This window comes from Loxodonta africana, chromosome 18, assembly GCF_030014295.1.
Source record: "Loxodonta africana isolate mLoxAfr1 chromosome 18, mLoxAfr1.hap2, whole genome shotgun sequence".
Classification (NCBI taxonomy): domain Eukaryota; kingdom Metazoa; phylum Chordata; class Mammalia; order Proboscidea; family Elephantidae; genus Loxodonta; species Loxodonta africana.
This window is the reverse complement of record NC_087359.1, coordinates 28,487,805-28,510,909: the sequence shown is the minus strand read 5'-3', so window position 1 is coordinate 28,510,909 and position 23,105 is coordinate 28,487,805. Positions and strand designations below refer to the sequence as shown.

Sequence of the window (23,105 nt, the reverse complement as noted above, 5' to 3'; positions counted from 1 at the left end):
CCAAGCCTCTCACCAGGACTCCAGCAAAAACTTCACTGAGCCTCCTTGTCCACTTTCCCTCCCCCACTCACACTGTAAATTTTATTTCACCAGACTATTTCCTTTATGTCTAACTGCCTAAAAACTTGGCTTTTACCAAGTTTATCATCAATTAAATCTAGATGTTGAAAATGGCATTTGAGGGTCTTTATCAATTACCTCTTTCCTCCAACCTCGCCTCTCCTACCCACAGCTCAGTCCCTCTGCACTGACCCCCTCTCATTGGCCTTTACCTAAGGTGCATACCCCACTTAAATGCTTACCCTTGAAGGTCTGGCCCAAACTGGTCATCAGACCCTCTGTAAAACTTCAAGCCCATGAGATGCTCAGCGAACAGTGGTCCCTTCTCCTCTTCAAGAAACTTCCTTAGATAAATCTTGCCCTGTCCCCATCTGCTCCTTGGATTGTGCTCATGTTCAATCATCGCTCAGCCACTTTTTTCAGTGGTCACTCACTAGCAGGTGGTTTTAAATCTGTTTTCCTTTCAAGCAGGCCTGGCTATGCTAAGAGCTCTCAGGCTTCTGGTGAAGGCATTTTATTGCATATTTCTTACATGCCTTCACGTGTACTCATTCCCCATCTTCCCTGGAGGGAGCATTGTGTGGGCACTGGGGTTCAGCTGGAGGGCACTCCTCAAGGGCGGGCAGGAGGCCTAATGGGCCCAGCAGTCAGAATCGGAGAGAGCAAAAGACCTGAGTCTCCCCAACAGCCCCTTCTGCCCGCCTGCTCCCCTGCTTGGGGAGGGGTCATGAGGGGCTGAGGCCAGCCTTTGGGACAAAAGCAGAAGCTTCTCAGAGAAGCCCTGCCTCATTCCAGGCCCAGGACCACCGCCCCGCCCCCTACGAGTCAGGACCCGCCCCTGCCCGGTCCAGTCCAGGAGAAGTTGCCCCCACCCCGCCCGGCCTCCCCGCAGCCGCCGCCGCCGCCGCCCACACCTCTTGTTTCAGCACCGTGGCGCGGACAGTTCCCGGTCGGGCTAGGTTGGGAGGAGGTGCGGCGAGCGGCGGACCGGGGAGGGCGGGGAGGGCCAAGGCAGGCGGGCGGGGCACGGAGCCCGGCGGCCCTCCCCTGGGGCGGCGCCCACCCAGAGCCGGACTCCGCCGAGCCTGAGGACAGGAGGAGACGCGGGGAGCCGGGCCCCTGGTGGACCCGGGCAGGGACCGCCGCCGAAGGATGCCGGTCCGCAGAGGTCACGTCGCGCCCCAAAACACTTACCTGGACACCATCATCCGCAAATTCGAGGGGCAGAGTGAGTATGTTTGTTGGGATGGGGGCACGATCTCAAGTACTGGGAGGGTGTTAGGAGGGGCTGGACCCCTTTCCAAACTTCGAATTGGGGCGGGGGGGCTTCCCAGATGCTGGATGAGGAAATTCTTTGATGTCCCCAAACACCTTCTCCTCCAGCGGGCCCCACTTACCTCAAACGCCATCTCCTTGTCCCAGCCTGGAACAGGAGGAGCAGAGCTGCAGCCCCTCTCCCCCACTCCAGGTGCCTCCTGGTGCCCCAAGCCAGAGGTTTCCTTGACTCCTTCCTTTTCTCCCCATGTCCCTGGCCACCTGGTCTTCCCAGGAGCTCTCACCAGGCCTGGTCCCCATCCACCTGGTCACATCACTCCCTCCTCACTGCTTCCTGAAGGCCTTGAACCTTCTCTCACCCTGCCTTACTGATCCTGATCACCCTGGTCTTCCTTCCCACAATCCCCAGACCTGAGGACTTCTCCTCTCCCACTTCTTAGGTCCCTGTCCTGCTCCCCCTCCTAAAGGCTTCCCTCATTACCCCCAGGTGTCCCCATGACCTTCTTCTATGACCCTAGCCTCCTTGCTGTTCCCACCCTCTGCCTTCTCCCATTCTGGTTACTGCTCTGCCCCCAACCAGATTCCCCCTCACTACTCCTAAAACTCCCCAAGATCTTTACCTCCCTGACCCCCAACACTGGCTGCCATCATCCTTCCACCCCACCCTCCACCTCAGGTCGTAAGTTCCTGATTGCCAACGCTCAGATGGAGAACTGCGCCATCATTTACTGCAATGACGGCTTCTGTGAACTCTTTGGCTATTCCCGCGTGGAGGTGATGCAGCGGCCGTGCACCTGCGACTTCCTCACAGGCCCTAACACCCCGCGCAGTGCCATGTCCCGCCTGGCACAGGCCCTGCTGGGGGCCGAGGAGTGCAAGGTGGATATCCTCTACTACCGCAAGGATGGTGAGGCACCCTCTGCATGAGGTTCTGTAGGGCAGGCTGGACCCTGTCTTGTCCAGCCAGGGTGGCCTTGGGGAGGGCACAGACCCAGGGACCAAAAGGCCTAAACAAAGCCCCTCCTCATGCTGGGCCTCAGTTTCCTCATCCGTAAAGTAAAGTGATGGGCCCTGGATGCCATGCTTTCTACAGGCTGGATTCCAGGAAGCTACCGAGTGACTGGTCCTGGTCTGGGGCAGGGCCTCTCATTCTCTCATCCCTCCCCCATGTCCCCAGTCTCCTGCTGCCCACTCTGTCACTGTCAGCCCCAGCTGTCAGGCAGCTGGGATGGAAATTAACCTTCCCTTCTCCCTGTCTGCTCTGAGGATTAGGGGAGGAGTCATCCCCTCAAGGCTTCTGTGGCCAGGCAAGGCGTTGGGGCTGCTGGTTAGGAAACAGAGGCTGGTCTGGCAAACCCAGCCCCAGCTCCTTGGGGAGATGGGGTCTGTGTTTGTCCCAACCTGCAGGCTCATCCAGAGGGAGATTGTGTTGTTACTGCCAGCACAAGCTCACTGCAAGCAGAACAGAAGCAGTAGGACCCCTCATAGGGCAGGGGCTGAGGACAGAGTTCAGCAGCCCCATGAGACCCTTCCCCCAAGACCTCAGGGTTCCCACTGGACAGGGGCAGGGTGGTATATGGGTGAGAAATAGGATCAATGCCTGAAAGTCCCTTTGAAATCATCGAGATCAATGGCCCCCAAACCTAGTTCTGCATCAGAATTACCTGGGGCATATTTTCCAAAACACACCTTCCCCAGAGACTAACTCAAGGTGTGAGATGAGGCCTAACCAGGTGTATTTGGAAAAAATCTTTCTGGTGGTTCTGATATTCTGCCACATTTAGGAACCACTGGCTTAGATAAATGCCTTCATTTCATGGATGAGAAAGTGGAGGCCGAAGGAAAATGGACTTGCCCAAGGTCCCACTGCTAGAGTCCAAGCTGGCACTGGAACCCAAGTTTCTGGATTCCTCCTTCGGTGATGTCTGTTCTAAGTAAGCCCAAGAGAGAAGAAAGGACCCCCACTGCCTCTGTCTTGGAGGCGCAACTTTTGGAGAAGGAAGCCCCCAGAAGAGGGACCTCCCCATCCCCACCAGGGAAGGCAGGCATAAGGGCAACCTGTGCAGATAGAGGGCAGGCTCCTTTGGGTTGGGAGGGGAGGGGTACTGAGAGCCTGGGTTCCAGGAGCCTGGTGTGTGTGTGTATGGTCTCTGTGAACATGAACATGTATGTGAGCATGTATGTGTGTGGGTTCACAGGCCCTTGGGGCACTTCTTGGGCAGGTCCTGGCTGTTGCCATGACCAGGACTGGCCCGACTAGTGCCACCCAAGTGAGTAGCAGGTGGAGAGTGCAGCCGGCAGGGACAGTGATTAGGGGATTAGGAAGAATCTGGTTTAGCTTGGCAGCAGCCACAGGGTTAATGAAGTCGGAATATTTTTAAAAGCTGTGACCTCACCTCCTCCTATCATGGCAATGAGGAGGTGACAGTCAGTGGAGTGAAAAGGGGTTCCAGGGGAACAGGATGGGACAGCAGGAAATGAGGGGGACAACAGGTCCTCTCTGTCACTGTCCTTGGCCCCAGAGCTCTTCCTGGGCCCCAGAGGGGTAAGGCTAAACCCAGACTCCTAGGGATGTCAGGTTGGGGATCCTTGGGGGGGGGTCCCTTCAGCACGCTGCATGTGCCTGAGCAGGGGGCACAGGTCAAGGCTGGGCGTTGGCCCCCTAAGGTCACGACTCAAGCCTTTAGAACCCTGCTGGTGTCCCATTACTCTAAGGGAAGGATGTAGTGCTCAGGTAACTTATGTTCACCTTATGCCCCACTCTGACCACATGATCCTTTGTTTTTTTAATCATGTTTACATACATCTTATATATAGGGTTGCTATGAGTCAAAATCGACTCTTGTCACTGGGTTCTGGGTTTACATACATCTTATAGTCCTACTGAGGAGTAACTCCATGGTGATTTCTTCTAGCCTCAAATCAATACCTTCTCTCCCCACCACTGACTCTAAAGAGCTAGGAAGGGGTCCTGAACAGAACTCTAGCTGATTTTTTTATAATCGTCTTTTCCTCTAAAGGGGTAATCCATTGGCAATTCTCCAAGTCAGAGTAGTAGGTCTGTGTCCATATGTCTCCATGTTGTATAGCTGCATAAAGCTAGGTTCAGGGAGCTCAGGACACTTGGCAAAAGTCACCCCATGAGACAGGGCTCAGAGACCCCTGAGAAACTGGTTTTCGCTCTCCTTGCCTTTTCTAGGAAAAGCAGGAACCTAACAGAGAGATAAGGAGGAACGGGCACGGGCCCAGGACTAAACCAGTGAGAGAGTGGAGGGAGGGCTAAAGAGTACTCAGATCCTCCCACCCTTACTCCCACGCCCACTGGGTTCCTGCCAGACAGGCCCAGCCCTGCTTGCCTCACTGGGTTGTCTTCTCTTACGATCCCAAACCAGGGATTGCCCTAAGCCAGACTGGAGGAGGCCTGGGGCTTCCAGTCCTCAGCTCCAGAGGCAAGGGCTGAGGCCAGGGGCTACTGTCTGCCCCCACTCTTTGATTTCTGCATACTCACCCAAGAATGCCGGGAAGACCACGTTGGGAGATGGTTTAGAGTATCCATCCTCTTGGTGGCAGCTTTTTGTAGCACCATCTCCTCCCTGAGGTTCAGCACAATGCTGGAGGGGTGTGCATAAAGACACAGGAAGGACAACATGGAGGCTGTGTAGAGGAGGGTGTGAGAGCCAGAGCAGGGAGGGCAGGGTGGGGGAGGTGGGGGCGGGGAGGAGTAAGCCATGAGAAAAGGAAGAAACACATTTGAGAGGGAGAGAGGAGCAGAGAGAAGTGGGGTATCCCAGGGGGCAGACAAACTTGCTGCCTTTGGTCAGAGAAGTAGAGAATCAGGAGGAGCCCCCAGAAGGGAGAAGGGAGCAGAGACCAGACATGGCCACTCCTGGGAACAACCTAGGGTGCCACACTCACTGACTTCTGGCCACCTGGACACAATTATGGGGCTCTGAGCCATGATGGGTAAGGACGACTAGGGAGCTGGGGAAAGAATGCTCTGGACTTGCTTCCAAAGTCTTACTGCCTCTCTCTGCCCACCCAACAGGCAGCAAGGATGGCCATGAGGGCCACATACTTTCTCCTTTGCCAACCCTCACCGCTGTGATGGGCTGGTGTTTGGTCCACTGCCATCCTCAGTTTTCCAGCAGTAGAATCAGTGGATGGATACAGCTACTCTAAGACCAGGCTTGGCAGCCCCCAGCAGCATAGAGAGCCCGCAGTCCCTGCCCCTCTGCCCAGCCCTGCTTTCCCCTGCCTCCTGCCAGGCCATTCTCTGCAGGGCCAGAGAGATGGAGGATAGAGTCTGGCCAGGGGGCAGTGTCACAGGCCACTGGCCAAGGAGGCGTCCTTGCTAGGTCCTGGTGCCCAAGCTTTGCAATGCTCCCTGGTAAGAGTGAGTAAAGCCACCCCCCCACCCCAATGGAGCCCAGGAATAGGTCAAGCCAGGCAGCAGCCCCTCCTTGCTCGGTGTGGATGTCTCCCCCGGGGCCCAATGCAGCAGCTGGCAGATGGCTGTCTGGTGCCTGGGAGTCCGGGAATCTGATCCAGGAGATTCCTGCTCCTGGGTAGGAGAGTGGGAAGGAGGGTGGGGGCGGCTTAGCTGCACCCCGGCACTGATGGCTATGAGGAGGGGCTGAGAGCATTAAATGGAGAATCTGGGGGAAAGTAATAGTGGTCCCCAAAGTAGCAATTCTCCCCCTGCTGGAGTATTATGTGCCTCAGCTTATTTACAAAGCTGTCTTTCATTCAATTAATCAACAAACACACCTGGGACAGGTGCTGGGACACTGCCAAATGAGACAGACCCAAACCTGCCCTGAGGGCCCTGCCGTCCGATTTGCATGCTCACTGAGGCCCCTGCTCCTTAGGCTCTTGCCTTTTTGGCTTGACCCCTACCAGGGCTTGAGATGGGAGGCATGGGACCCCCATACCGTGAAGAAGGGGCTCACAGGGCACCCACCCACCCAGTCCTAGGCAGGAACCTGGCACTCACAGGCTGGGCTCTGAGGGTATGTTGCAGTTTTAGCTCATAAGGGGTGGGACTCTGGTGCAGGGAGAGAGGGCGGAGGCTGTGGCCTCAGAGGTGGATGGGGAAGGGGGGTGGTACAGCTGGGGCTGGGCCACATGGAGAAGGGGGAGAGCAGTGGGAGGGGCTGTCCTGCCCCCTAGCAGCCTCCTTCCTCCCTCTCCAGATCCCAGGCCACTGTCCTGCCCATCCTGATCCCCAACCCTGAGTCCTACAGCCTCTGCCTTGGACCCCAGGTCCCTCCCAGGGCCCAAGCAGCAGCCTGGCTGTCACTCCAGCACCCTTAGCTTCCAGACCTGTCCCTTGCCGCTCCAAGTCATTGTGTGTGAGAGCCCAGGGTTCCCCCTCCAGCCTAGGCTCTGTGTCCGCTCCCAGCTCAACAAGTCAGCTCCTAAGAGCCTCAGACTCTCATCTATAGAATGGGTGTCTCTGCCTGCCCCCAGGGTCCCTTGAGGCCTAATGTGCAAACTGGCTTGGTGCTCAGCACACAGTGTATTCTCCATGTGGTCCCTCCAGCGTCAGGCATGCAGGGGACTTTGTGGGCTAAGAACCTAGGGGCTGAGCGCAGGGCTAGCTCTGAGCTATGGGGGGAACATGCCTGCCTTTGCCCTCCGCTCTGTTAATCCACCCCATCTGCTCGGCTTTAATTATAGCAGAAGCAAGCCTCGAGGCTAAGCCCTGAGTGAATGTGGACTTGGACCTGAAGCTGCATTATCTTCTAATGAGCAGCTTAGCTGCTCTTCCACCTCTGCCCTGTGGGTGGGGCACCTACTGGGCAGCCTCACACACTGTTGCCAACAGCCCTGGTCACTGCCCAGGCCTCCTCACCCCCATGGCTGCCCTTCACCTGACCTTACCCCAAACTTCCCTCCCCCCACCGACTGCCCCTGGCCAGACCACTGCAGGAGGGGACCCTTTCAGTGATCGCCCCCCTAACATGTTTGCAGCCTCCAGCTTCCGGTGCCTGGTGGATGTGGTGCCCGTGAAGAACGAGGACGGGGCTGTCATCATGTTCATCCTTAACTTTGAAGACCTGGCCCAGCTCCTGGCCAAGAGCAGGAGCCACAGCCTGTCCCAGCGCCTGCTGTCCCAGAGCTTCCTGGGCTCCGGTGAGGTGGGGTGCAGGTGGGGGGGGGGCCAGTGGGGGGCACCAGGCAGAACATTTGGTTCCCTGGCCCTGGCCGCTCTGACCCTGGCCTGGTTTCAGAGGGCTCTCAAAGCAGGTCGGGTGGACAGGGGCCTGGCACGGGCAGAGTCAAGTACAGGACCATCAGCCAGATCCCGCAGTTCACACTCAACTTCGTGGAGTTCAACCTGGAAAAACACCGCTCAGGATCCACCACCGAGATCGAGATCATTGCACCCCACAAAGTGGTGGAGCGGACCCAGAATGTCACCGAGAAGGTTACCCAGGTGCAGACAGCAGGGCAGGGCATTTGGGGCTGTGGTAGGGCTCCAGGATTAGTCCCCTCCCAGTCCCTGGGCTCGGGCTCCTCTGGGGCCTCAGCTAGCAGAGGGATCCAGCTGGTCCAGCCCCCTAGAGGCCAGGGGAAAGTCCAACATCCAGACTGATTCCCATGAGTAAAATGACTGTGGTCAGGGGCAGGAAGAAAATCGGAAAAGAGGCACCAAGTCTTCAGATCAGGGAGGGCTTTCCAGGCCTGAAGGCTGAGTAGGACATCACCACAGAGAGAAGACAACTGTGGCCTCTGCCTGGGTTGGGATGTCAGACCATGGACCTCCTGGTTGAAAACAATCCTTTAGTGGGTCTTCCTTGTTGTGACCCCATCTGCAAATTGACCTGGTTTGCAAGATCAGAGCCTTACATTGCAGAGTTGTTTAAACCAGGACTGCCCATTGGGCCCCATCCTGGCAGGAGTGTGGTCAGTGGGATGCCCCTCAGACCCCAGCCTTGTTTGGGCAGTGTCTGATGCAAGATGAGGAAGCAGAAGGATGGGAAGAGGAATTACCATACAGATTAACCACGAGCTATCTAGATTCATCATCTCATTTAATCACAACAGTGGCAATGAAGTTTGCTATCCTTTGTTATCCCATTTTGCAGATGAGGGAACTGAGCCACACAGAGGTTACAACTTGCCCAAAGGCACACACATAGCAAATGGCAGAGCTGGGATTCAAACCCCATGCCTTTCTTAATGCCCTGGCTGTTTTCTGCATTGGCAGCTGGGCAGAGCCTGGGCATGTTGGGCTGGGTCTGGAAATCCTATGTTGGGATCCTCTGAGGCAGGGGCTGAGGTGGAAGGGTACTCAGCTGAATGTACTGATACAAATCCCCTTGGACATATGTGAAGTAGTTGAGTTTTCCTGACACCCAGGACCCATCAAAGGCCCAAACTGGCTATATGCCCTCAAATTTGACTCTTTCCATGGAAGGTTCTGGGAGTTGCTCCAGGGAGGGCCCTCACTGGTTCAGGCTCCTCAGGGCCCTTAGGAATGAAGAGGTTATTCTGGGGGTGACCTGTGCCCATCAGGAACCCTGACCACAAGGAGCCTTCCAAGCCCTCCAGAGAGGCTAGGCCCACCCAGCCACCCCCTCAGTCTCAATCTGGGCTCTTCTCTGGAACATGCTCACAGCCAGCCCTGGGCCTGGCCCTCCCTTGCCCTCCCCACTCCCTTCGCCCAGCCCTGTCTCCACAGTGGCCTGTTCCTGAGGGAGCTTGTGAGCTCCAACCTGGAGTCACTGTGGGACAGAGCTGCACCCCACCTCCTGGCTTCTACCGCCTCTCTCTGTCCTTCCTCCCTACACATCTTCTTATGAACTTGCCTCCTCAGGCCTCCCGTCTTTACCTCATCCCCTCTGCCCTTCAGAGCCCTTGTTTTCCACCTTCTCCTGCTGCCTCCTTCATCTGCCTCGCCCCTACCTCCTCACTCTTCCCAGTGGTGGCTGCCCCCACTGACCACCCATGGCACCCACCCCCAGGTCCTATCCCTGGGCGCCGATGTGCTGCCAGAGTACAAGCTGCAGGCACCGCGCATCCACCGCGGGACCATCCTGCACTACAGCCCCTTCAAGGCCGTGTGGGACTGGCTCATCTTGCTGCTGGTCATCTACACAGCTGTCTTCACGCCCTACTCAGCCGCCTTCCTGCTCAGTGACCAGGACGAGTCCCAGCGCGGGGACTGCGGCTACACCTGCAGTCCGCTCACCATGGTGGACCTTATTGTGGATATTATGTTCGTCGTGGACATAGTTATCAACTTCCGCACCACCTATGTCAACACCAATGACGAGGTGGTCAGCCACCCCCGCCGCATCGCCATCCACTACTTCAAGGGCTGGTTCCTTATCGACATGGTGGCCGCCATCCCCTTCGACCTGCTTATCTTCCGCACCGGCTCTGATGAGGTGAGCTGGCATGGCCGTCCCCTGGGCCCAAGCCTCAAGGCCTCCTTGGGTGCAGAGAGTAACAGGCACTTGGCACCTTTGCCAAAGCAAGTGGAGGCAGAAGGGGAGACTCAGGCCACCACACCTGTCTCATCTTAGCCCTGGAGAAAGGCCGGGCGATGCTGTGCCTCCAGACCTGGGTTCCATCCCTCTGCTCGTCTCTCAGAGCAGGCCCTGGTGAGAGGTGCAGACCCCTAGCAGGCAGCTCTCTGCCTCAGATCTCTGCCCCTCCTGGGACGGGCACTCCTGCAGTCCCAGCCCCTGATGCTGACTTCTAATCCGAACGTGCTGTTCTTGCCCCCAGCCTCTCCGCTGTACCCATTCCACTTCCCATAACTGACGTGAGGCATTTTCATGCTCTTCTCATAGTTTCCAGTCCCATGTCCTCCTGCCCCACCTTCTCGGGTTCAGCTTTCCATTCAAGTCAACTCTACTGATCTTCCAATGGACCCTGCCTTCTCTGCTCCTCACCCCACCCCACCCCCAAGTCTTCCTCCCTGCCCTCAACCTCACCGCTCCTACCTGGACACTGAGTGGCCTTCTTACCACCTCCTGCCCTGATGCCACACTCTCAACCTTGGTTCCCCCACACAGCAGCCAGGGGGAGTTTCAGATCCAGATCACTTATCTCTGCCCCTGTCACTCCCCCCCACCACAGAACCTTCAGTGGCTCCCCAAGCTCTTTCTGGACCCGGGGGCCCAGAGGTATGGCCCCTGCCCACCTTCCCAGGCTCATGTTTCACTGCTTCCCCATCTTCCACTCTGTACCCCAGACTGCAGCAAACCACCTGGCTTCTCATACCTGCACGCCTTTGCTTCTGCTGCTGCCTCTCCCTATGTCTCCCTGCAGAGAGCGTGCCCTCCTCTCTGAAGCCTCTTCTGACCTGCCCCTGCAGACCTGACCCTTCTTCTGCCATGCTCCCACCAGACTTCTGGCCTAGCAACCATAGCCCTTTTCTGAGCTTTAGGCTGAGAGCTCCTTAAGGTCCTGCACTGGGCCCCACTGCCAAGTACCTGGCCCAGAGCAGGGTCTCCACCAGTGTCTGTTGAATGACTGTGTGACTGTATGCACAAGTGAATAAACTCTGGCCTGAGCACACCCTTATCAAGGGCTGACCCCCAGCCCCTCCCTGCCCCTCCAGACCACAACCCTGATTGGACTGCTGAAGACAGCGCGGCTGCTGCGGCTGGTGCGCGTGGCGCGGAAACTGGACCGCTACTCTGAGTACGGGGCGGCTGTGCTCTTCCTGCTCATGTGCACCTTCGCACTCATTGCGCACTGGCTGGCCTGTATCTGGTACGCCATCGGCAATGTGGAGCGGCCCTACCTGAAGCCCAACATCGGCTGGCTGGACAGCCTGGGCATCCAGCTCGGCAAGCACTACAACCGCAGCGACCCAGCCTCGGGCCCCTCGGTCCAGGACAAGTATGTCACGGCCCTCTACTTCACCTTCAGCAGCCTCACCAGTGTGGGCTTTGGTAATGTCTCGCCCAATACCAACTCTGAGAAGGTCTTCTCCATCTGCGTCATGCTCATCGGCTGTGAGTGCCACCTCATGACATGTCTGCCATGGGTCTTACCCATGGGATTTTCTTTTTTAATATTGTAATGGGATTTAGGAGTATATATAAATGGTTAGCATGTTTGGCTGTTAACTGAAAGGTTGGAGGTCCATGTCTACCCAGAGGGACCTCAGAAAAAAGGCCTGGCAATCTAATTCCAAAAAATCAGTCCTTGGAAACACTATGGAGCATAGTTCTACTCAGACACACATGGGATTTGCCATGAGTTGGAATTCACTGGAAGCAACTGGTAAAGGGGTAAAGGATATAACGTAATATACGGGAACAATGTATGTGGTACACTGATTCTCCATGCAGCACAATGAATGTGTTCATGTGAGTACACCCATTATACATGGAATGTAATATGTATACAGCCTTTGCTATATGCCAGGCGCCAGAACCAGCACATAATTTGTAAGGTCCAGTGCAAAAGAGTCGGAATTGATTCTATGGCACACGACAACAGTGTAAAATGAAAATGTGGGGCCCGTGTTAAAAAGTTATTAAAAATGTTCAAGACAGTGACAGCAGAGCATTCAACCAAGCACAGGGCTCTTCTGAGTGAGGGGCCCTGTGTGGACTGCACAGGTCATAGACCCATGAAGTCAGCCCTGCCAGACACTCTGCTAAGTGGTTTATACTCATTGTCATCAAGTTGATTCCAACTCATAGCGACCGTATAGGACAGAGTAGAACTACCCTATAGGATTTCAAAGGAGTGCCTGATGGATTCGAACTGCCGGCCTTTTGATTAGTAGCCGTAGCTCTTAACCACTGCACCACCGGGGTTTCCAAGTGCTTTATAAAGGCCTACATTTTATTCCTATCACAACCCCATGAGGGCTGTATTATGAGTCCCAGTTTACAGATCAGGGAACCAACGTCCTAACTCACCAGAGGTTTACGCACCCAGGAGACTTAGGGTCCCAGTTCCAGCCCAGGTGGCCAACTCCAGGGGCTAGTTGTACTCTCAGTCCCTGCACTCCGTTGCCTGCCTTCCAAGACACCTGGTTTAAAAACACGCAAGGCAGTGTGGAATTTTACACATAGACTAAGTTGTTATGTTCGGAGTATTTAGAGATGTGAAACCCCAGAAGAACGAAAACAGCACAGAAAAAGAAATGGTGAAAACAAGAGACCCAGAGTTGTCCCTTTATTGTGCTTTTACGACTTGAAGAAGAAAACAAATCTGAACAAAAATAGTTCACCACCCTAGTTCTTTCTTCTCAGGAGTTTGGCCTCTGAACCCAGGAAGGTGCCATTCTAGAAACAGGGGGCAGAGGGAGGAGGGCAGAAAGCCCCAGGAGACTTTGTCCCCCATGGGTCTGGTACTGTTCTGGGCCACCTCTGACTGCCTGAACAGAGGGGTCCCTGACCAGGAGGCTGCCAGCTCCCAGGGAGAGAGGCCTGAGGCAGGCCCCGGGGTTGGGGACGCAGGAGGACGCGGCTGGAGCTCATTCCCCTCCCCCTTCCCGCCCCCAGCCCTCATGTACGCCAGCATCTTCGGCAATGTGTCGGCCATCATCCAGCGCCTGTACTCGGGCACCGCGCGCTACCACACGCAGATGCTGCGCGTCAAGGAGTTCATCCGCTTCCATCAGATCCCCAACCCGCTGCGGCAGCGCCTCGAAGAGTACTTCCAGCACGCCTGGTCCTACACCAACGGCATCGACATGAACGCGGTGAGCCCCCGTGCCCTGCCTGGGAGGGACGAGCGACCCAGCTCCGGTCCCGGGGAGGTCAAGATCCCGCGGGCGCAGGACGGCCCCCGAGCTCCCTGCCCCGCTGCCCCGCCACGGCGGCGCCAGCTGGACCTGCCCGCCCGCCTCGCAGGTGCTGAAGGGCTTCCCCGAGTGCCTGCAGGCCGACATCTGCCTGCACCTGCACCGCGCGCTGCTGCAGCACTGCCCGGCCTTCCGCGGCGCCAGCAAGGGCTGCCTGCGCGCGCTCGCCATCAAGTTCAAGACGACGCACGCGCCGCCTGGGGACACGCTGGTGCACCTGGGCGACGTGCTCTCCACGCTCTACTTCATCTCCCGCGGCTCTATCGAGATCTTGCGGGACGACGTGGTTGTTGCCATCTTAGGTGGGTGGGGTGAGGGACGCCTTGCCTGGCCGACCCCGTTTCTAATGCTGTCACGTGCCGAGCACTAAGCGGAGAACTTTATACCGGGCTCTCTGAATCCTTAAAACAACGCTCTGTCATAGGTCCCATTCCCCTGATAGGGAAGTCGAGGCTCAGAGAGGTCATGCTGGCAAGTGGCCAAGCAGGGATTCCAGGGCCATGTATCTGACTCAGAAGCCCAGGCAGGCTCCTACCTCCCACTCTTGGGGACCTCAGAGTGACAGGCCAATGATCTGTCTTGGGTGGAGGGTGGTGCCCAGCCTGGATGCCCCAGTCACATTCAGTGCAGCTGCAGGGACAACTGGACACTTTGGAGGAAGGATATGAGCACTGGGCAGGGGCCAGACAGATTTAGGTCACATGTAGCCTTTGCCGCTTCCCAGCTGTGTGTCCTTGGACATGTTGCTTCGTCTCTCTGAGCCTCACAGGGTCCTCTGTGCTGTACCCTACCCCAACTTGAGCCTTGGCCTCCCTTGGTCTCCACAGCCCCCTGTCCACTCTGCTCTCTCCTTACCTTACATCTCACCTGGGCCAGCTCCTTGCTTCCTCAGCCTCAGCCTCCACCTGTACCACTAGAACCCCCAAAGCTCTGTCCTGGCCCCAGTGTCTCCTCTGTGTCAGGCTGGAATATTCCATTCCTTCCTGGGCATGGCCACCCTTATATTCCATAGGCAGAACAAACTCAACATATCCCAACCTGCAATCTTCCCGCAAAACAAGCTCCTTTGGTGTCTGCATCACTGTGAATCATCCGCTGTCAACCAAGGGGGCCTTCCTCTCCCTCTCTCTTACTGCCCCACCCCCACCATCCAGTCACAAAGCCCTGCCTGTTCCCCTCATTAATATGTCTCTGCCCCACACTTCTGTGTCCTTGTCCCTGCCCAATCCAGCCCTCACCATGCCCCTGCCTGGTCAGTGTCAGGAGCTCCTGTCCAGCATCCCTGCATCTGGTCTACCTGCTATGCTCCATCTTCCACCTTCTGCCAGTGACCTGGATTTCACGTCTGTACACACTCCTCTTTGACTCGAAATCCTTCCATGGTTCCCTAGGGCCCATGGGAGAAAATGTAAACCTCTATGCATGGCCACCTTCAGTCCTGCCACCCTCCGCCTGGTACTGCATGCTCCAGCCACAAAAACTACTTGTTGTACTTAGGTGCTGTTGACTCGATTTTTGACTCATAGTGACCACATGTGACAGAGCAGAGCTGCACCATAGGATTTCCTAGGCTGTAAGGGCGATATGAGCTGGAATGGACTCAAATGCAATGGGTTTGGTCTGGATTTGGAATCTTTATGGGTGCAGATCACTAAGTCTTTCTCCTGCAGAACCACTGGGGGGATTGAGCAATTAGCCTTTCAGTTAGCAGCTGGGAACTTAATCATTGCGCCACTGGGACTACTTAGAGTTCTCCGAATCTGTCTCTGTCACACCTCCATGCCTTTGCACATGCTGTTCACTCTGCCTGGAGCACCCCACCCCGCACCTCTGCCTGGCCCACCCTGGTCATCCTTCAAGGCTGGACTCAAGCATGGGCTCCTCGATGAGACCTCCCCTGCCTCCCAGCCTACCTTAGAATTGCCATCCACGTGGCAGGGATAATAGTTATTATCAATAATTAAGGAGCTGGTCCAATTTAAGTTTCAGTCACAGACATGAAATCTTCTCATTTTGTCCTCAGTGGAAATGGACATTAGATCATAGTCTTGCATTTACTGGAAACCCATCACTTTATAATGTTGCCCCGATTTCAAGCTTCTGGGTTTCATATGTGACCCTGGCAAGTTCCTTCCTTTTCTGGGCCTCTGTCCCCAATTCTTTGAATGAGGAGGCTGGGCTGGATGATGCTGAGGACCCATCCAGGTCTGACGGCCTCTGATCTTTGGTCCTGTTCTCCTGGGGGACATGCCCTGGCCTGCACCCCATCCCTCTGCCTGTGCAAACTATTCATGCCCCTTGGGCACTGTTGCCAGGCTGAGGGGCTGCACTTCCCTGTGGGGAAAGGAGGTCGAATTAATCATGGTCCATGGCACCCCGGGCCCTGGGCTCTCCACCGCTTGCCCTAACCATACAGCACTGACCACACATTGTTTCTTCTGCTCAGAATGCCTTTAGCCTGGGCTCCCCACCACAAAAAAAAAAAAAAAAAAATTGCTGTTCAGTTGAGTCCAACTCATGGTGCCCCATGTGTATTAGAGTAGAACTGTGCTCCCTAGGTTTTCAATGGCTGATTTTTCAGAAGTAGATCTTCAGGCCTTTCTTCTGAGATGCCTGTGGGTGGACCAAAACCTCCAACCTTTTATTTTGTTGTTGTTGAGAATATACACAGGAAAACATACACCAATTCAACCATTTCTGCATGTACAGTTCAGTGACATTGATTACATTCTTCAAGTTGTGCAATAATTCTCACCCTCCTTTTCTGAGTTGTTCCTCCCCATTAACTTAAACTCATTGCCCCCTAAGGTTCCTATCTAATCCTTTGAGTTGTTGTTGTCACTTCAATTTCATATAGATGGTTCATAAGACAGCATAATGCTCAAGGCAGAGAGTTTTTCCTACTTAAGCTATTGTTTGGTTTTTAAGAAGTCTTTGGGAGATATTTTTGGTTTATGGTTTAAAGATTATCTCAGGGCAATAGTTTCAGGGGTTCCTTCAGCCACCATGGTAATGGCTCCAGAAAGTCTGAAGTCCACGAGTATTTGAAATTTTGTTCTACATTTCCCTCCTTTTTTTTTTTATTTTTATTGTGCTTTAAGTGAAAGTTTACAAATCAAGTCAGTCTCTCACACAAAAACTTATACATCTTGCTACATACTCCCAACTGCTCTCTTCCTAATGAGACAGCCTGCTCCCTCCCCTCCACTCTTTCTTTTCGTGTCCATTTCGCCAGCTTCTAACTCCCTCTACCCTCTCATCTCCCCTCCAGGCAGGGGATGCCAACATAGTCTCAAGAGTCCACCTGATCCAAGAAGCTCACTCCTCACCAGCATCCCTCTCCATCCCAATGTCCAGTCCAATCCCTGTCTGAAGAGTTGGCTTTGGGAATGGTTCCTGTCCTGGGGCAACAGAAGGTCTGGGGGCCATGACCACTGGGATCCTTCTAGTCTCAGTCAGACCTGGTCTTTTTACGAGAAGTCTGGTCTTTTTACGAGAATTTGGGGTCTGCGTCCCACTGCTCTACTGCTCCCTCGGGGATTCTTTCTTGTGTTCCCTGTCAGGGCAGCCATCGGTTGTAGCCAGGCACCATCTAGTTCTTCTGGTCTCAGGCTGATGTAGTCTCTGGTTTTTGTGGCCCTTTCTGTCTCTTGGGCTCTTAATTTTCTTGTGTCCTTGGTGTTCTTCATCCTCCTTTGGTCCAGGTGGGTTGAGACCAATTGATGCGTCTTAGATGGGTGCTTGCTAGCGTTTAAGACCCCAGACGCCACTCTCCAAATTGGGATGCAGAATGTTCTCTTAATAGATTTTATTATGCCAATTGACTTAGATGTCCCTGAAACCATGGTCTGCAAACCCCCGCCCCTGCTATGCTGGCCTTTGAAACATTCAGTTTATTCAGGAAACTTCTTTGCTTTTGGTTTAGTCCAGTTGTGCTGACCTCGCCTGTATTGTGTGTTGTATTTCCCTTCACCTAAAGTAGTTCTTACCTACTATCTAATTAGTGAATACCCCTCTCCCACCCTCCGTCCCTCCCCCTCTCATCATTTTTCCTCTTGTGATCAGGATTCTGCTATAGAATCTTTGATCAAAATGTTCGGTAATGGTAGCTGGCCATCATCCAGTTCTTCTAGTCTCATGACAAAGGAGGCAGTTGTTCATGAAGAACTTCCAACCTTTTGATTAGCAGCCCAGCATTAACTGTTTGCACCACTCAGGGACTCCCCTGGGCTCCCAATCCTCTTCAATTCTCTGGGCACAGCCCCCATTTTACTTTCTCTGTTAAATATCCCCCAGCCCTCCCTACCCCCAGCCACCCCTGGCAGAATGAGCCCCTCCCTCCTCTGTGACCCCACAGCTCTTGGTTCTCCCCTGCTCTGAGGCTGTATAGGTAATGCTATTGGTTGCTTACGTGCCTGTCTCCCAGGATTTTGGGGGCCTCCTTGCAGCTGGGACAGTGCTTTATCCATGTTTACATCCTGTGATCAGCACAGTGCCTGGCACCAGTAGGGCCCAATACTTTGAGTATCCACCTATGTCTCTCAGTGTCATCCACCCTCCCAATGCCTCCCATTGTCCTAGTCCAGTGCTATTCAAGGTGCTTTCAGAGCATCGCTTCATCTGCTGCTATTAGGAGCCCAGAGGGCCAGGCAAGGCAGATGTGACAGGGCAGATGCCACTGGAGATAAAGACACTGGCCTCCAGAGAAAAGAGTGATTTGCCGGGCTCTCCCCACCAGGGCCATAAAAAAAAAAAAGTAAAATTTTTTTTTTTACTCTACCCCACCAGGGCCATGCTCCTTACCTGGTCCCACAATGAGGAACGGGGCACAAGAAACAGAAGCTTCTGGCCCTGCCTCAGGGGAGCTGGGTGCTCCTGGCCCAGGGCTCCCTACACTGTGCCCTACAATTCAGCAGAGATAGGGGGAGGGTGTTGAGCAGGGAGCCTTTGGCGTCCCTATCTCCCCACTGTCCCCTGGGTGGGGGTAGGGGCAGTGCTAAAGAGCATAGACAAAGGAGGAGGGATTATGATAAAGAGTGGTCCTGAGGGGCCTGGAGACTGCAAGAGGACCCACATGCTAGGGGTGGAGGGTCTCTGAGCCCATCTCTGTGGAGCTCAGAGGACAGAGGAAGGCCACACCCCTCCCATCCCTAGCCAGCACACCAATCCTCATCCCCAGAGCTGGATTCTGAGCACCAGGCCCCAGCCTGGGAGAATCCCTGAGGTGAAGGGGCCCTCAGGGAGGGTCTTCAGGAGGGAGCTTGGAGCCAGGCCCTGGAGGAACCCTCGCCCCCTCTGGCTGGCAGGGAAGAACGACATCTTCGGGGAGCCCATTAGCCTCCATGCCCAGCCGGGCAAGTCCAGTGCAGACGTGCGGGCGCTGACCTACTGCGACCTGCACAAGATCCAGCGGGCAGACCTGCTGGAGGTGCTGGACATGTACCCTGCCTTCGCGGACAGCTTCTGGAGTAAGCTGGAGGTCACCTTCAACCTTCGGGACGTGAGTGAGCCTGCGGGCCAGGGCAGGTGGTGACTTGGGGCTGGAGGGCACTGCAGGGGATGTTCAACAGCCTGCTGAGAGCTGCACCTGACAGACCATCACCCTCCCTCAAACCCTATCCTGCACTCTTTGCCATTATCTTTTCTGTGCCTACTGTGACCAACACCATGCTAAACAAGTACGATGATAGCTACCACTTATTGAGTACCAACTAGGCACTAAGCTCTGGGCTAAGGACTTGTTTTACATTATCTCAGGTACTCCTTGCCTTGCAAATGGATATTATTATTCCATTTTCCAGATGAGGAAACTGAGGGTCAGAGAAGATAAGTAAATTGCCCCGAAGTTACACAGCCAGTAAATGGCAGAGCCAAAATGTGAGCTCAGGTTTGTCCAACTCCAAAGCCCATGCTCTTGCCAGCACATTGTTCCGAGCTGGAATGGAGGGTGTCTGCCCCCAAGAGGCTCATGATGCCAGGTACAGAGGGTGGAAAGAAGCAATGACAAAACTGTCTCTCCTTGTCAGTGGAAGAGGTCATGACAACTCAGGAAAAATAGCCACATAAGTTAAATAACCAAATAAGTCACAAGGGTATACAGGAGAGACCAAATTTCTGTGCTGCTCAGAGTTGCCATAGAGTGGGACAGCCAGTACGGATGCTGGGAGTGCGCTGGGGGCTTTGGTTGTCAGGAGCGGCTTCATGAATGGGGAGGGGTGAAACCAGCTAGTGGGGAGGATCCACCAGGCAGGGGGACAGTGGCTGAGACCCCAGCACTGGGCGTCTCTGTACCTCCCTCTGGCCCACCCCTGTCCCCATGCCCTCCCACCCCCAACCTCCAACCTCAGGAGGAGTGGCTGTGCCAGCCCAGGCCCACGCCCAGCTTCTGGAGGGTGGGGCTGAGGTGAGTTTTCCTGCTGTGGACGGCCCTTCCACCCTGCCTCCTCTGCTCATCTCCTCCACCCCCAGTGTTATCCCTTCCCACCTCACCTGCACAGGAGACACCTAGTAAGGATCCAGTGGCTCAGTAGCTGGACACTGGATAGGAGGGACATGATCTTGGTGGCTGATAACTCCGCAGCCCCCAGGTGCCCCCAAGTTTCATGGTGCCAGGAGGGTGGGCTGCCAAGGGTGCTGCTGAAGGCTCCTCCTGAGTGTATTGGGGTTCCAGGCCCAGCCTTCTCCAAGGAAAGCCCCCATTGGCCCATGCAGAGGAAGGGGCACTTGGGTCTTCAGGGAAGGACAGGGCTGGAAGAATAGCTCCTCTGCCTTATACCCCCAAATCTTGCTGCTCAAGGCAGCCTCTCCCAAGATCTCTGTGGGGTCTGCACATGGCTACTGAGCGCAAAGTCAGTGTCACCAAACCCTTGGCAACCTGGCTGCCACCCACACAGAAGAGCGTCTGCAGGAAGCTGCCCAGGGCATTGCTGCAGTGCCCAGCCACCTGGCACCCATTCTTATCTATTTATCACAAGGGTCCTATGGGGAGGTAGGGAAAGAAAAAAGAGGCCCCCTTCAGCTTTGATACCTGTCCCTTGATGCTTTTGTTCCCTACAAGGCAGACGGGGGTCTCCAGTCATCACCCCAGCAGGCTCTGGGCAGCCAAGTCCACCAAGGCTCCCTCCTCAATGACAACCAATCAGGTGAGCAAAGCCAGTCCCTGCCCCAACCCCTTCCAGTGTCTGCCCAGCCTCCTGTCCCTGCTTATGTCCTTTCCCTCTGCCTCCCCATGAATGGAGAAGGGGTCCCTCCTGGGCTCCGGGTCCCAACACTGATGGCTTGTGTCCTCAGAGCATGAGAGCGAGGGCTGGCTGGGTGCCGAGCACTCTCCTCAGGGTTGGATACCGGCCAGTGCCATGGGGCTCCACACCAAGGCACCAGGGAACCCTCTGGGCTGCAGCCTCCTGGGCAGTGAGGCCAGGGCTGTGAGCCCCCGCCTAGCCAGCCTGAGCAGACAGGGGCCCCGGCCCCCCTCCGGGGGCCATAGCCCCTTGGGCCCTGGAAGTCAGACCTCCATGGGGGCAGGACTTCTGGCTCCAGGGTACCCAGGTAAGGAGATTCCCTTCCTTCCCGGGGTGTGCATCCATGGTGGGGAGGAGGAGGAGCCTGGGCTCTGTTGAGTACAGACAATCCTGTGGGCCAGTGGGACAGGAGCTCAGACTCCCCGTCCCTCCTGCAGTTGTAGCCCCATCTCTGAGCACCTCAGACACATCTGGCATCTGGCCTGAGTTGCTGCAGCAAGTGCCCCCAAGGCACAGCCCCCGAAACCCTCAGGGAGGCTCGGACGGTTGGCCTCGTGAGCTAGGCTCCAGGCTGGAACAGCTCCAGGCCCAGCTAAACAGGTGAGTGCCCTGAGGGCTTAGGCTGGGGGAGCTGCAGAGGGCGGGCCCAGCAGCTAGCTGGGCACGGGTGCCCCCTCCTGGTGGCTCAGTGACATCATCAGGTACCCAGTGGTTTTTAGCATGGCGGGCCCCATTTAGTGGCAGGTCTCCCCATCCGTATGTTACTAAGGACAATTCTTTGGATGCCTTCCCTTGGAAAACCCTAGACTGTGCCAAGGAAGGCTTCTTGGGGGGTGGGGCCGCAATCATGTGCAGAAACATAAATTCCATGGGCCCTTGGAAAAGGGCATGGCCTGTGGATGGTGGGAATTTGGAGCAGGATGGTCTTGAGTTCAAATTCTGGCTCTGCAGCGCACCAGCTAGAGTATGGGCAAGTTACTTAACCACTTGGAGCCTCAGTTTGCTCTTTTGTGAAATGGGGATAATCAGAATAGCCATGTCAAAATGTCACTATGAGGACTGAACAATGTGTGCATGGGGCCTGTTCATTGTTGTTACCAGAGTCAGGGACATGCTAAGCGGAGTTTGGGCAAAGGCTGCAGATCCCAGTGGGAAATGGCTTCGAGTAGGCCCCAAGCTGCCGTAACCCCAAACTGAGAGCTGGCCTCAGGCCCTGAACTGCTCTCCCCCACCCTGACCCTGACCCTGACCCTGACTGCGGGGCTCCGTCTGGCAGGCTAGAGTTCCGCATGGCCTCAGACCTCAGTCACATCCTGAAGCTCCTTCAGCAGCCTCTGCCACAGGGCCACCCCAGCTATATCCTGGGAGCCCCTGCCTCCAAGGACCTGGCCTTGTTTCCTGTGACCTCAGCAACTCCAAGACCAGGTCCCAGGCTGGCCCAGGGCCATCTGCCTCCTGCACAGGTGAGCAGGTGAGGGACCCCCAGGGGCTTTCCTGGAGGTAGCTACTTGCTTTCCCACACCCCCAACTCGTTCCAATGTGGCTTCAGGCTCAGGGCCTCTGTGCTCCTAGAGCAGCTGTGGCTTCTGTTGTCCCCCTTTATGGCTTGAACCATGACAGGGCAGCCTGGACGGGGCAGTGGCAAAGTCCAGAAAGTGACCACAGACCCCCAGCTGGGGCAAAGGTAACAGGACCCTGTGCTGTGAAGGAGCAGGCACACCTCCAGCCAGCCCCCACCCCTGAAGTTGGGGTGGCTTAACCCATAGCCTGGCCTGGGAGGCTCTTCACACTGCATGCCTCTTTCTTGCCCCTCCCAGACCCCAGGCTGTGGTGACTTGGACCAATGTAGGCTGATGCACAGGAATGCCTCCTCCAGGATGCATCACCTGGTTGTGGCAATGGACAACCCCCTGACACCATCCTTGGAACAGGAGCAGCCCCAGGGGCTCCTGTCACCCTTGGCCTCACCTCTGTGGGACACAGACGGACAGGGACTTGTCTGTGGTCCCCGCTTCCCCTCCCTCCCTGAACACCTTGGCTCTGTCCCCAAGCAGCTGGAGTTCCAGAGATATGGCTCAGATCCTGGATTTGCAGGGTGTTAAAGCTACTGAATCCCAAGATAAAAGACACCATGAGAGGACTGAAGGTGGGTGAGAGTTGAGGATCCTCGGGGAGGCAGACAGCCTCCAAAATGGGCCTCTGAAAATCATTCCCCTAGAGTAGGTTCATACTGGTAACCCAGGTGACCCAAGAGGGCACGGTGAAGAGACTCTGGACTTTTCCCACCCTCCCCCAGGGCTCTGTTTAGACAGCAAGCCTGGTGAAGGATTGGGAGGGGGGGTGACTCTGATGTGCAGGTAACTTACAGGAGTGAGGGGTCAGTGAGGTAAAGAGAAGTTTCTGATCTGTGTGAGAGTCTTGCTCTGGGCTCGGCAGGATTATCCCTCAACTCAGAAACAGCCCCTGTACGTGGCCCAGCAACCACGGCCCAGGATCGATCAGGCCTCCTGCCGAGAGCCTCTGACCCAGCTGGAGGTGAAGGTGCCCTCTGTGGTAGACATGCCAATTCACAGAGCTCCAGCCCTCAGCTGCTCCACCCCTAACAGTTCTGTGATGACCTTTGGGCCCCTTCTGGGCAGTGGAGTGCCACACAGTTAATAAATTCAGCACATTTCCTGTTTAGCCAGGTATGTAAACTTACATGAGGGTCATCAGGTCCTTGACTGTGCCATGACTCCAACATC

The 23,105-nt window shown here is 55.6% G+C and overlaps 1 protein-coding gene across 3 annotated transcripts; it reads left to right on the top strand.

Moving 5' to 3' along the window:
• Positions 1-1,212: 1,212 nt before the first annotated feature.
• Positions 1,213-22,513, top strand: KCNH6 (potassium voltage-gated channel subfamily H member 6). Of its 3 annotated transcripts, none has more exons than XM_064270937.1 (14): positions 1,213-1,288; positions 2,012-2,242; positions 7,309-7,470; positions 7,569-7,774; positions 9,306-9,731; positions 10,913-11,067; positions 11,227-11,312; positions 12,819-13,018; positions 13,170-13,422; positions 18,427-18,620; positions 20,178-20,262; positions 20,799-20,961; positions 21,638-21,824; positions 22,179-22,513. In XM_064270937.1, the coding sequence occupies exons 1-14, from the start codon at positions 1,213-1,215 to the stop codon at positions 22,461-22,463; spliced, it is 2,709 nt and encodes a 902-aa protein (XP_064127007.1). In that variant the 3' UTR covers positions 22,464-22,513. The 3 variants fall into 3 exon arrangements, with proteins under 3 accessions (XP_064127007.1, XP_064127005.1, XP_064127006.1); XM_064270935.1 differs by adding an exon at positions 20,574-20,668 and having other exon boundaries at positions 10,913-11,312; positions 20,178-20,275; XM_064270936.1 differs by having other exon boundaries at positions 10,913-11,312.
• Positions 22,514-23,105: the final 592 nt, after the last annotated feature.

Excerpts from the sequence above, each read along its gene's own strand:
- KCNH6 (XM_064270935.1), top strand. The coding sequence starts at position 1,213 with ATGCCGGTCCGCAGAGGTCACGTCGCGCCCCAAAACACTTACCTGGAC. Across the intron at positions 13,019-13,169 it reads ACGGCATCGACATGAACGCG|GTGCTGAAGGGCTTCCCCGA; the intron begins GTGAGCCCCCGT and ends CCCGCCTCGCAG. Across the intron at positions 21,825-22,178 it reads GCCATCTGCCTCCTGCACAG|ACCCCAGGCTGTGGTGACTT; the intron begins GTGAGCAGGTGA and ends TGCCCCTCCCAG.